We start from the raw sequence: 11,510 nt of genomic DNA, 5'->3' as shown, positions 1-11,510 counted from the left end.
GTCGGCCTTGTCGTAACAATGCATTTGCTTTTTATTTGGTGACACAGCATTTGAAAGTGGACAGCCACACACCCCCCAATTTTACTGACTGTTCATTTTACAACAAAATATTGATAAAGGATATTTTTTCATGCAAGCTGTGGGAATATATACATTGAATAAACACTCCAGAAATCAATATATATACATTATTTACATATTAACTATATTTACTGTAAATAGAAATGTTTCCTAAGAAAAAATAAGAAAATGAGAAATCACAACGTGTGGTTTCTGGTCTACAACAGACCTAACTTCTCAGCAAAGCGCATCTATGTAGATATATGCATTTGAACTTTAAAAATAGGCATTGCTTTACATGAAGCACTAATGCTGCTTCATCTGTAAATAGCTTCTATTTGGACTCAGTTTGGTACCACGTTCAACCGCTCAAAAACGTTCTGTGATCCTGAAGACTCTGCTTGTCGGGGTCTCGGCCATCGGGCTAAGGCCCACCTGCCGATCGGGCCGGTGCCCCTGCCGCCCCAGGCTGCTGGCCAAAGCTGGGGAGTGAAGTCGGCACTAGGCACAGAGCCGGGGGAAGGACGCACCACCAGGCCTGCCCGAGCGCGTGGTGGGGGTAACGGCTGTACGCCTGTGGGATGAATACTGTCACAGTGAAACCTGGAATTAGGCGACTTCACGTAACACTGATGGCAAGGTACGTGCATTCTAAGCACCATGGCCTGTTCCTGGGGAAACAGCCATCGAGTGAGAATCCTCCACAGACAGCCCAGAGAAACGTTCTCCCTGAATGTTTTAACCTCAGACTTGGCCAAACCCAAAAGACAGAAAGCCCTATACCCCCAGGGTCCTACCTGGGTCAGACCAAGGACCAGAGAGAACGTCCCCATGCGAAATGCTGATCTAGCTCGTGCCTCGGGCCATCAGGGTGTGGGGCCAGCCCGAGGGGTCATCTTCAGTGGTGGGTGGTCCCGGCGGGGCCTGGTTCCGCGGAAGACTGGAGGTCGGGGTGGCGAGGGTACCGCCAGGCATCCCAGGAAGCCAGCTCGCCTTCCTCGCCGACGGAAGTTCGGATCTGAGGTATCGGAACAGGAACAGAGCCGAAGAGCTTGGGGCTGAACAACAAACTCAGTTTGACGTGCGTCGGCGAGTCATGGACTCGGACCCCTTTGCAGTCTAGTGTGACTTGAAGCTACGTCGAGGTCAGCTGCACTGAAGCCAAGGTCCCACAGCCATGGAGTTCAGCGTCAAGGCGACTTGCAGGAAGTTACTTCTGCTGTTGGCATCCCCGGGAATGCAGAGCCCGAGGTCTCCTTCTTGGACTTGACTTCACAAGGGAGCGATGGCCTCTAACGAGCATCCTGGGCCGACAGGGCGGGGACCCGCTGCCAGAACGGTGCAGGTGGCCGGGCAGTCCTGGTGATGGAAATAAATGGTGTCTGTCACCAGCCCCGTCCTGGCACATGGCCTCCGTCACCCCCTCGCACACCCACGGTCCCACCGTGTGACATGCGAGGCCCAGCCGTCCTTCAGCAAACGCATTGCTGAGCATGTGTGACGTCCACGGCGACCTGGCCGTGAGCCTCCGCCACCAGCTGTGTGGAGCTGGGGCCTGAAACTGTTCACAGAAAACCCAAAGTGCCACGTGCCTTCCGGGAGCCGAAATCTCCGACAACGTGGAACGAGGTCACTGACGTGTCTACGCGTCACGTTAAGGAATCTGGTCAAACGCTCAGGTCAGGGATACGTGCACTTTGCCACGGCGCTTCAGTCAGTGAGGACGACGGTCAACAACGGGGCTGAACCACACGAAGCTGCCGCTCGTGGGGTCACACGGACTGTGCTGGATTCGGCAGGTAGGGGACAACGCCCCAAACCGTGCTTTACGTTTCACTGATCGGCCTTTTTACAAGGTATCTGAGGGGCTGCCAAGTCTGGGCTGGAGAGAGGTCCCAGGGGACCCGGACACGCGGAGCCCTGCCCGGTGCTCCTCGTCCTCGGGGACACGGGCCACCTCCCTCCTTCGGGAGGGGTGAGGGCACCCCAGGGCAGCGGCGCTCGCAACGGGCTGACACGTGCGTGTGTACGTGTCCCTGTGCAGGGCGCAGGATGTCCTGGTGTCCAGGAGTTAAGTCTATAGCCGCCAGTGTAAAAACACCACTGCTAAAGTATCTTTCGTTATAACTTCAGAATATAAAAATGTATATAAAAGCTATCCTCCTATATATTTGAGAAAAAAGCGGAATAAAAATGTAGTTTTTCTCTCCTGTTCTGATGCGAAACGGCGGCTTCTGGAAGCGAACGCCGCCACGGAGCGCGCGTGGCGTGAGCAGCTCTCCGCATGGCCCTCGAGGCTGTGTGCAGCACGGGCCACCGGCCGCGTGGCCCTCGAGGACGCCGGTGCACGGCGCTGCTGCAGCCGGCAGGGTCGGCAGGGGGGGCGCTCGGTGGGGCTCGCCAGACCCGGCGCACTGAGGCTCCGGAGAACCCGGGGCTTGCACGGGACACGGCCTCCCGGGGCCCAGGGTGTCACGGGGGCGCCTCGCAGTCATGTGCTGCCGTGGGGTGTGGCTTTACTTTTACCTGCTCAGGCCAGGAAAGCTCTACTTTTTGTTGGCGATCCTCCTTTTCCTCGTGGCTAGCATGTCGTAGAAAGGGTCTCTACTGATGCTCGCCCTGGGAAGAGGGGAGCAGCGGGTCAGGGGCGGGCGGGCCGCCCTCCCGGGTGCGTGGACACGGAGGGCGCAGACGCGCGCGCCGACCGTGACCCGGGCTGCCGGGGCGCCGCTCCAAGGACGCGCCTCGGCTGGACGCTGGCCGCGCGAGCAGACGGCAGCCCGCGCCCTGGTTGCGGTGCTCAGCTGCTTTCGACCGCTGACCGTTTGGGCGACTTGCTGGTTCCCTCTTCCTACGCTTTAAACACTTACTCTTAGGAGAGTTTAAAATTCACCAATAAAAAGAGCACGTTCAAAACCCCAGGCCCCTGCCCTTGACCCCAACGAGAGCACCCGAGGCCGTGAGCTCGCCAGGTGGTCCCTGCGTAACTGCCACGTCTTTGAGGTAATAAACCTGCCTCTTCCCGGTTTCCTAACGGCTGCAGCTGAGAGGCGTCTTGCAGCCGTAATAAGGACTACAGCGGCTCCTCAGTGACCACGCCGGTCCCCGACGGGCTCGGCCCGGCACGAAACCGAGCCCCGGCTCACCGGATGGACTTGACCCACTCGTCCTTCTCCTCGGGGCTGGGCGCGGAGATCCGGTACACCACGTGGTTGCCCTCCACCACCCGGCCGTCGGCCTCCGTCTTGCAGGCTTTGATGACCTGCCCTTTGTGGCTGGGGTTATAAAGCTCGAAGCAGTTCTGGTGGCGGGGGGAGAGGGGCTGTCACCAAGGGCCGGGGGAGGGTCGCGTACCCCCTTCGCGCCCGCCAGGGCATCCGGGCTGCGGGCGGGAGACAAGGTGGCGAGGAGGGAAAGGCCGCTTACGGGCTTCCGTGGGTCCTCCACCTCCCTGATGCTCAGGTTCTCCAGCGGGATGATCCCCCTGGGCTCCTTATCCTAAGAGAGAAGGGCGCACAGCCAGCCTCCCGCGGGTCACCAATCCAAGGCCCCTCTGACGCGGGGACCAGGCGACCTGCCCCGCACTCACCGTCGTGTACTCGAAGTAGTAGAGGCAGTTGTCGGTCAGGATGAACCACCGGCGCTTCCAGGTCTTCACTCGCCCCCCTAAAAGCAGGAGGCCCTCGTGAGTCGGGGCCGGTGCAGGCAGAGAGGCCGGGGTCCCGGGACCCCCATGCAATACTGGATTTACGGAAATGCCACCAGGAGCAAAGCTTGGTTCTAACTTCCCTTCCTTGTTGGGCTCTACAGTCCGCCCAGCACTTAGCCAAGCCTGGGACGAGCTGTGTGGCCTGGGCCGAGCTGTGTGGCCTGGGCCGCCCAGGCCTCTTGCCCACCGGGCAGCGGGGGCGTGCACAGCGCAGTTCTCCGCTTGGGCCGCATGTACCCCACCCCGGGGCCTGCACCTCGCCCTCTCAGTGGCCCCTCGGCACCCGGATAACGCAACCGCTTTCCAAATCTGCCTCCTGGAGAAGTCAGTTGTGATGAACGGGCTTAATCTCCCCCGTGGAAATGACGACATGATGAAGTCAGTGGGCTCCCGTCCGTCCGGGACCTAACCCTGTTACGTGGGGCCTTATCACATTACCGGGTGCTCTGGGCGGCCCTGGGATCCATCAAACCTGATTACTCTTTGGCCCAGGGAATTATTAGATTGAACTAATCTCTTAACAAGATCTGGGACGCACACACACACACACAGCGCGTCTGCGTCTGCTTCCACTGCAGGACGGGACGTCTCTTTTAAGTAATGAGCAGAGACAAACGCTTCAGGTTCTAACTCCTGCTTCTAGTGAAGTCTTAGAAGCTACGCGTACGTGGGCTGAAGTGACACATGGGCACGAGGAGGGAACAGGCCCCAGAGCGACAAGGGCGGCATGCGGGGCCGGGCTGGCCCCCCTTCCCCTACGGCGTGCAGGCGGGCGAGGGCCGCTGGGGCTGAGGACGCCACCCTCCTCCAAACAGCGGCCAGAAGCGTCTTGAACAAACATCTTGTCCGTGCCTGAAGCCCGCTCAGCCTGGGACCGAGACCCCTCCGACGCCGTCCGAGGCCGCCTCGCGGCCCCCGGCCCTCTCTTCCGGCCACCAAGCTGGTTTGAGCCTCGACACTCCTCCCGCGCCCACCTTCCGCTCAGCCCCACGAGCGAGTTCTCAGAGAAACTTGCAGGAGCCCCGAGCCATCCGCCCCGCCAGTGCCTGACCCTCGCTCCTGTCACCGGGTCGGGAGGTGGCTAGCCCCAGGCCCAGCGCCCTCCCTGCACCGCCAGCTGCCGTGGGAAGACCTCCCTGCTCTCTGCACCAGATCGCTGCCACGCTGCTCCCGAGCTCAGGGGTGCACCTCGGGGGAGCCCCCTCCGTGGTCCAGTTCTCAAGGCCAAGGGAGCCGGCGGCTGCGGGGTCTCGACTGCAGTGTGTCGTCTGGGTCGGCCCCGTCCCCAGCTTGCTTTCCAGTACACGGGGCCCGGGGATCGTGCGCTTGGCCTTGGAGCGCAGCGGGTCCTGAAGCGAGGGGGCCAGAGGCGCTGCCCGCGCACGTTTCCGGCTGGGTGTCGTGACAGACGGCGCACACCACCCCGCTCGGGCCTGCGGAGCGCCCGGCTTCTCCACGGCCACACCCACGCGGATGCACGGCGCACGCGCCCTGGCCACACGAGCTGCCGCGTGACAGGTCAGCTCTGACCCCGATTCCTGTGCTTCTAACACAACTGACTCATTCTCGAAACTCAGTGACCACGAGGTCCTTGCCGACCATTCAACGGCGCACCAAACCAATGCTCTGGCAGAGCGTCCAGGCCTCGAAAGGCCCCTGCTCTCAGTGAGAAGCAGCCAGCAAGGTCACACGCTGCGACTCCGTTCCCACGGAGCGTGTGTGCGAGGACATGCCCGCCCCGCCCTGCCCTGCTGCTGCGTCCAAGCCGCGTGCGCCAGGCGGGCCGCACCCAGGGCCGGCCTGGCGTGTCTGCGGCACTGGCGTCCGGCACACTGGCCGCCTCTTGGCCCTCAGAGCCCCTCACCCGCCAGCTGTCTCTGGCGGCCAGGCCAGGGTCAAACCCGTCGGGAGGCGGCCTGTGGCCACGAACACCTCCGGGCTTTGGCCGGTGTTGCTGGGCAGGGCTGAGCTCCGGAGAGACCAGCCTGCCAGCCACGGGGGACCCGCTCCGGCTGCTGACAGCCCTGAGGACAGCGCAGACTCAGAGCTGCTGGGGCCCAAGGGCCGGCGGCTCCAGATGTGGACAGCGCCACCGTCACTCGCCGCGGCGCACGGCTGTGGAGGCTGGAAGGAGCTGGCCACGTGCAGCTAGCTGCTCAGTGCTGACCCCGGGCCCAGGCCACACCCCCAGGGCATCGGGCCCACGCGCAGCCGCTCAGCTCCTAAGGGTGCTCTGTGCAGATGCGGTGGCTGCTCAGCCGCAGGCGGGGTGGGAAAAGCCCGGCCACGCCTCTAGTCACTCTGGTGTCTTCGGGAGCAGTGACGTCCCTGCTGACACAGGCCACACCGGGGCCGGGCAGGCCTGCAGCGCAACCGGCCCTCGGCGCGCACTCGTGGGGGTCCGTGTGCGCCCGCCTCCTGCCCTCGCCGGGACCGCAGGTCCGATGCTCTGCGTCTGGTGCGTTCTGAAGGTCGCCCAGGCAGGCAAGTGCAAGGCTGCGGTACTGGACTTTAGACCAAGATCCGGCCGGAGGTCTCCCGAACCTCCCCACGCCAGAGCGAGGCCCCAAATCGGAAGAGCGGCCCCGTGGCTGCACCCGCCGCCGCTGCGCCCACTGTCACCACGCCTTCCTCTCATCCTCCCTTCGTTAAAAACACAACCAGCAGAACTGTCGCAGGCCCCAGTGTCTTCCGGTCTGTTCTGAGGGCGCACGCACGACACACAGTTGTCACATCTCAGAGGCTCCGACGTCACAGTGAGACAGAAACCCCCAGCCTCACCCTCAGGTGAAACACCCTACCGACTTCCAAACCACACAGACAAGGTAGAGCTACTCTTGGCCGATGGTTAGGACGCCTTTAAAGCGTCCCGGACTCGTCCCTCGGAGGTGTGAGCGTGCCCTGCTCGGCCAGCGTGAGGGGCGGCTGGTGACGTGCGGGACGGAGCTGCCACCGGCCCTCTCGCTGTCACTCAGGCCCGGGAGGCCGAGGGGCGGGCTGTTCCCCCGTGGCATTGCCACGCAGCTCTGGTTAGGGTGCAGAAAGGCCTGTGCCCTGGCCACTCCCGCCCCACCTGGGTGTGGCTGTCACACTCACCGCGCCCCAGGAAGCCAACCCAACAAGTCCAAAGCCACATGGGTCAGATGACGGCAGCCGCTGATCGGAGCCTGACACACGTGAACGGGGAGAGAGACCGAGAGAGGAATGAGCAGCTAGGGAGGGTGGGAAGCCACTGGGTACGTACCTCCTAGCGCAGGACAAGCAGGGGCAGCCCGGCACAGAACAGAAAGGTGGGAGCCACGGGCAGAAGGGAGACAACAAGAAGGCACGTTTAAACTGCTCATCAGACGTCAGCCACACCCACGCACGGGGTGCGCGGAGGCGCCTGCTGCGGGCACGGAGAGCCGCCGGGGCTTCCCGGACGCGAGCGCGGTTTCCTGGGCCGTGCACGCGACAGGACGGCCTCCTGCGGACGGGGTGCGGGTCTCGGCAGCGGCCGTGGGCTCGGTGCAGCCAGCCGCCGAGCGGCCTCCGCCTAACGAACGCCATGCCCGGCGCCCGTGTGCCTGCCGGGTCGGGGCGGAGGGGCCCGCAGCGCGTCCCGCCCGCCGCCCGCCACGCACCCAGCTTCAGGAGCCAGCCCTCGCGGTCGGGGTTGAAGAATGTGTGCGTCAGGTCGTTGCCGTCGTCCTCCGGGATCTTGAACGGCTCGTTCTTGATGCTCTCGTACAGGTTCTGCGGGAGGACCGGGGGCACCGCGGGGGCTCAGGACCAGGGCAGCCATGCTCCCGGCCCGCCCGAGGGCAGGGCCACAACGCGGCCGGCCGCGACCCCTGGCCCTCACCCGCAGCAGCTCCTCGGGCAGGTCCCCGCCCTCGTTGATGCCCCGGTTCATGGTCACGAAGCGCTCGGCCGTGGGCTTGTCGCGCACGTTGTGGTTGTGCAGGCTGGTGTTGAGCATGATGATGGCGAAGGACAGCACGTAGCACGTGTCTGGGGGGGGGCGGGGGGCGCTCAGGGCTCAGAGGGGGCTCAGCGGCCGGACACCGGCCACGGACGTCCCCACGGGAGGACCGCGTGCGCGGCCCTGGGCAGGCCAGGAGTTGGGGGAGGGGCGGAGCTGGCACCGTCCCCGCCCAGAGCGGGCAGGGCCACCACTGTCACTGACCTGTGGACTGGAAGACGCCGGGGTTGCACAGGCAGTAGCGGGCAGCGAACGCCTCCATCATGCGGTCGATTTTCTGGGCCTCTCCAGGAAGCCTAAAGCTCCACAGGAACTGCCTGGGGGAGCCGGAAGCAGGGTGAGGGCCGCCCCGCGGCCGGCCTCACAGCGGCAGGGGTGTGGCCGGTGCCGGGCGGCCGCCTGCGCTGCCTCCGCCACCCAGGGGCCCCGGTGCTCCAGGCTGAGCGCCATGCTCCTCCCACTGAGCCGTGGGGGGACGGGGAGCCGAGGACCCCCAGAGCGCTGTGCGGGCAGCTCCCGGCCCTCAGCCGTCCACTGCAGGGCCGGCCAGGGCTTGACACCTGCAGGAGAGTCAGGGGCCCCCGGGACTCTGGGCCAGAGGCTAACGGCCAAAGGAATGAAAGCGACCCAGGGAGGTGGCCTCGCCCCCAGACGGGGGGTGGGGGAGCTGCATGCCGTGAGGCAGTTTCCAAATCCTGAAGCTCCCGCTGGAGGACTCCTGCCGCCAGCAACGCCGTCAGCCCCGGCCGGCTGCCGAGCAGAGAGTGCGAGGGACGGGCCGCGCGGCCACACCTCGGTCCTCAGCCCAGTAACGGCCACGGGGAAGGACCCAGACCAGGGCCAGACAGCACAGCCAGCTGTATGCTCCTTAGCCACAGGGCAGGCGGGGGCTCAGGGAGGGGGCTCCTCCCCATGAAGGCCCAGACCAGAGGAAGAACCAGGCCCGGGGGAGCCCTTGGGGCCTCAGCCGGACCGGGCAGGACAGCAGAGCCTCTCAGGGGGTGGGCGGGGGCTCGAGTCAAGGGCGCGGCCCCTCCGCCCCAGCCTGCAGGGCAACTCAGGGCATCAGGGGGCTGCACCCCGATGTCATCAGTGAGGTCTGGCTTTACAGGGACAAGCCTGGGACCAGGGTGGCCTCTGACGGCAGGAAACCCATGCCCTCCCTGGCACGCGGCATCCACGAGGTGAGCGTCCGAGGCCAGATGTGGCGGGAAGTGGGCCTGTGGCCCACACACGACCGCCCCGTCTCATTTAAAGTGCACTCCAGCCCGGCACACGTTCTCGGTCCCCTGCCCCGGGCTCCGGGCGCTGCGGGGACCGCTGGAGGGGCGGGTGGCAGGGGCAGGGTGGCCCCTTCAGAGCCGCCCGCGTCACGCAGCACGGGGCGCGGCACTCACCTCAAGGCCTGGACGAGGTTGAGATCGGCAAACTCGTGGAGCTCAACGAAGGCCTGCAGCACCTTGATGTTAAACTCATCCCTGGAAAGACAGGGCACGTTTTGCAGCCCACTGCGGCCGCCAGGCCACGCCAACGGTCGCTTCCTGGAGCTGGCGCCGGTGGGAGCCGCTCTGCCTGCGCTTCTGCGCTCAGGCTCAGTGCAAAGGGGGCCCCGGGGGGCTCTGCCCTACCTCACGACCGCGGAGAGGCCGGGCCACGTGGCCCCGAACGCCAGCCGCCACGGCCGCCGCGCGAGGTGCCTCTTCGCGCTCCGTCTTCAGAGGCGCTGGGGGGCAGGCGCCCACACCGCCACCCCCTCGTCACGGGGGTGTTCTGACGCTCAGGGGTGAAGCGCCCCCCCCCCCCGGGTGGCAGGCCCTGAGGAGGGGGCGGGCCCAGTCGCTCACCTCTCCCCCAGGTAGTCCCCGATGACGGTCTTGTTGAGGCCCTCCCCCTTGTACAGGAACTGGGCCACGGCCTCCGCGGAGCTCTGCAGCAGGTCGTTCTCGATCAGAAACTGGATCCCCTGGGGACAGGCGCGAGAGCGGGGGCAGCTTAGGAGGGTGGCCGGGACGACAGGGCGCTGCGTGCCACGGCCTCACTGGTCTGGGCACAGCGGAAGCAGCCGCGCGACCCGCGTCTCACTGCTCCACGGCCAGTCCCGTTCGATCCTCCCGGCCACCGAACAGGCCAGAACGCAAACGGGCCCCTGAGCGACCACGGGACGCGGTCAGAGGGAACGACGGCGCCGAGCCCCACGGCCCGGGAGACGCCTGCCGGGTCGGGAGGGAGCCATTCCCGGCCCCTCCCCCCTTGCCGTGGTCACCACGCACCACTTCCCCGGACCCCCCTGCCGCTGAAAATGACCCTGTGACCCAGGTCTGGTCAGACAGAGCTGCTGGTTTCCTGATGAAGGGGACCCGATGAGCGAACGCAGGCACACATCTGCCCCGAGTGCAGCCGTGACGGTCGGCCCTCGGGGCTGCGCACAAAGGCGAGGGCAAGCCCTCGGCCCTGTCGCCTGGAAGCCACTCGACGCCCACCTCTGCTGTGCGAGGAGTCGGCCCCGGCCAGAGCTATCTTCCTGCGGTCTGCTGTCACCTGTAGCTGACTGTGGCAACCGCTGCGAAGCCACTGAGCCTCAGACAGTCTGGATCCCTGCCCACCTGAAGGGCCAAGAGAGCCGGGGTGACCTCTAAACGAAGCTGGGGAGGGGCCGTCCCAGCCCGCATTAGCCGGCTCCTCCTCGCGGGAATCCTAATAATAGCAAAAACTTACCTCTGGCCTAGCTACCGAGTTGGTTTCAAAATACGGGTTGGCAAAGCCCGTAAGGGACAGGCAATTCTTCCATTTGGCCAGAGGCTGTTTCTACAAACTCGGAGATGACCTTCCCGCCGACTCTGACTCTCTCTCCCCCTCTCTGTGCCCTGACCAAGCTCTCGCCCCCCCCCAACCCCCCCAACCCCGCAGTCTGTTGTTTTTATTTTAAATACATGAATGTCCACAGGATCCTTACTTAGAATTTTTGAAGCTGGAACCAACAGTCAATAAGAGAACAGATAACTACATTGTGGTAGACTCATATGATGCGAGAAGCCACAACGGAGACGTGGACCAAACACCAGGACGGGTCTGCGGGACAGGCCGTGCCGTGAGAGGGCTCAGCATGTTTTAATCCCATTTACGCCAAGTTTCAGAACAGCAGAGCTGATCCGTGGTGATGGAGCAGAGTCCGGCCGCCAGGGGGCGACGCCGGCCAGGCCCCCTGACGCTCTACCCGTGCGTCTTGTCCCAGGCAGGGGCTGCGTCCAGCCCCCCGCCCCCCGCGGGCCCGTGGCTTTGAGAGGGTCCTGCAGCCACAGAGCCCAGCTCTCTCCATCCAGCGTCCTCGTACAGGACAGAGGAGGGGTCACACTCCGCGCGGCATGGAGGCGAGCTCGGAGGGATGCGCCCACAAGCCAAGGGGCGCGGAGGGCTGTGGGCAGCCCTCGGAAGCGCGGTGCGGCCGGAGCAGACGCTGCGGAGCCTCCGGCGGGAGCCCGCCCTGCCCGCGCCGGGATCTGGGACTTGCGGCCTCCTGAACTGAGAGGCCAGGCTCGGCGTAACGTGCCGGGGCAGCTGTAGGAGACAAACGCCCTAGGTGAACACGGACGTTTTAGAAGCCCTCCTTCGCTGCCGTTCGGAGCGGTCGCGCCTACGATTTTAACAAATTTTAAACTCACCTTCACTCACCAACCCCTGGACGACTTCGGCCGCCTTCGACTTCCCTCCCCTTCCCCCGCTGCTACTCAAGTCCTAAACTGCTCCTTCAGGGAACCGAGACTCAGCGGCCAGGTGCGC

General features: G+C 64.7%; 1 protein-coding gene across 4 annotated transcripts in view; it reads right to left on the bottom strand.

Annotated features, from left to right (window-relative positions):
* Positions 1-7: 7 nt before the first annotated feature.
* CYTH3 (cytohesin 3) overlaps positions 8-11,510 on the bottom strand; it is a 56,600-nt gene continuing 45,097 nt past the window's right edge. For all 4 annotated transcript variants that reach the window (XM_016155178.2, XM_036224930.1, XM_036224932.1 and 1 more), the window contains exons 5-14: positions 9,578-9,696; positions 9,131-9,211; positions 7,938-8,050; positions 7,614-7,762; positions 7,393-7,504; positions 3,650-3,726; positions 3,487-3,558; positions 3,207-3,361; positions 2,587-2,679; positions 8-1,419 (exon numbers count right to left, since the gene is read on the bottom strand). In XM_016155178.2, coding sequence (XP_016010664.2) covers positions 2,607-2,679; positions 3,207-3,361; positions 3,487-3,558; positions 3,650-3,726; positions 7,393-7,504; positions 7,614-7,762; positions 7,938-8,050; positions 9,131-9,211; positions 9,578-9,696 — 951 coding nt within the window. In that variant the 3' untranslated portion in view covers positions 8-1,419; positions 2,587-2,606. The remainder of the gene's footprint in view (positions 1,420-2,586; positions 2,680-3,206; positions 3,362-3,486; positions 3,559-3,649; positions 3,727-7,392; positions 7,505-7,613; positions 7,763-7,937; positions 8,051-9,130; positions 9,212-9,577; positions 9,697-11,510) is intronic.

Source organism: Rousettus aegyptiacus, unplaced genomic scaffold (assembly GCF_014176215.1).
Source record: "Rousettus aegyptiacus isolate mRouAeg1 unplaced genomic scaffold, mRouAeg1.p scaffold_m13_p_7, whole genome shotgun sequence".
NCBI lineage: Eukaryota > Metazoa > Chordata > Mammalia > Chiroptera > Pteropodidae > Rousettus > Rousettus aegyptiacus.
Note: the sequence above shows the minus strand (reverse complement) of the source record. Positions and strands in the feature narration are given on the sequence as shown.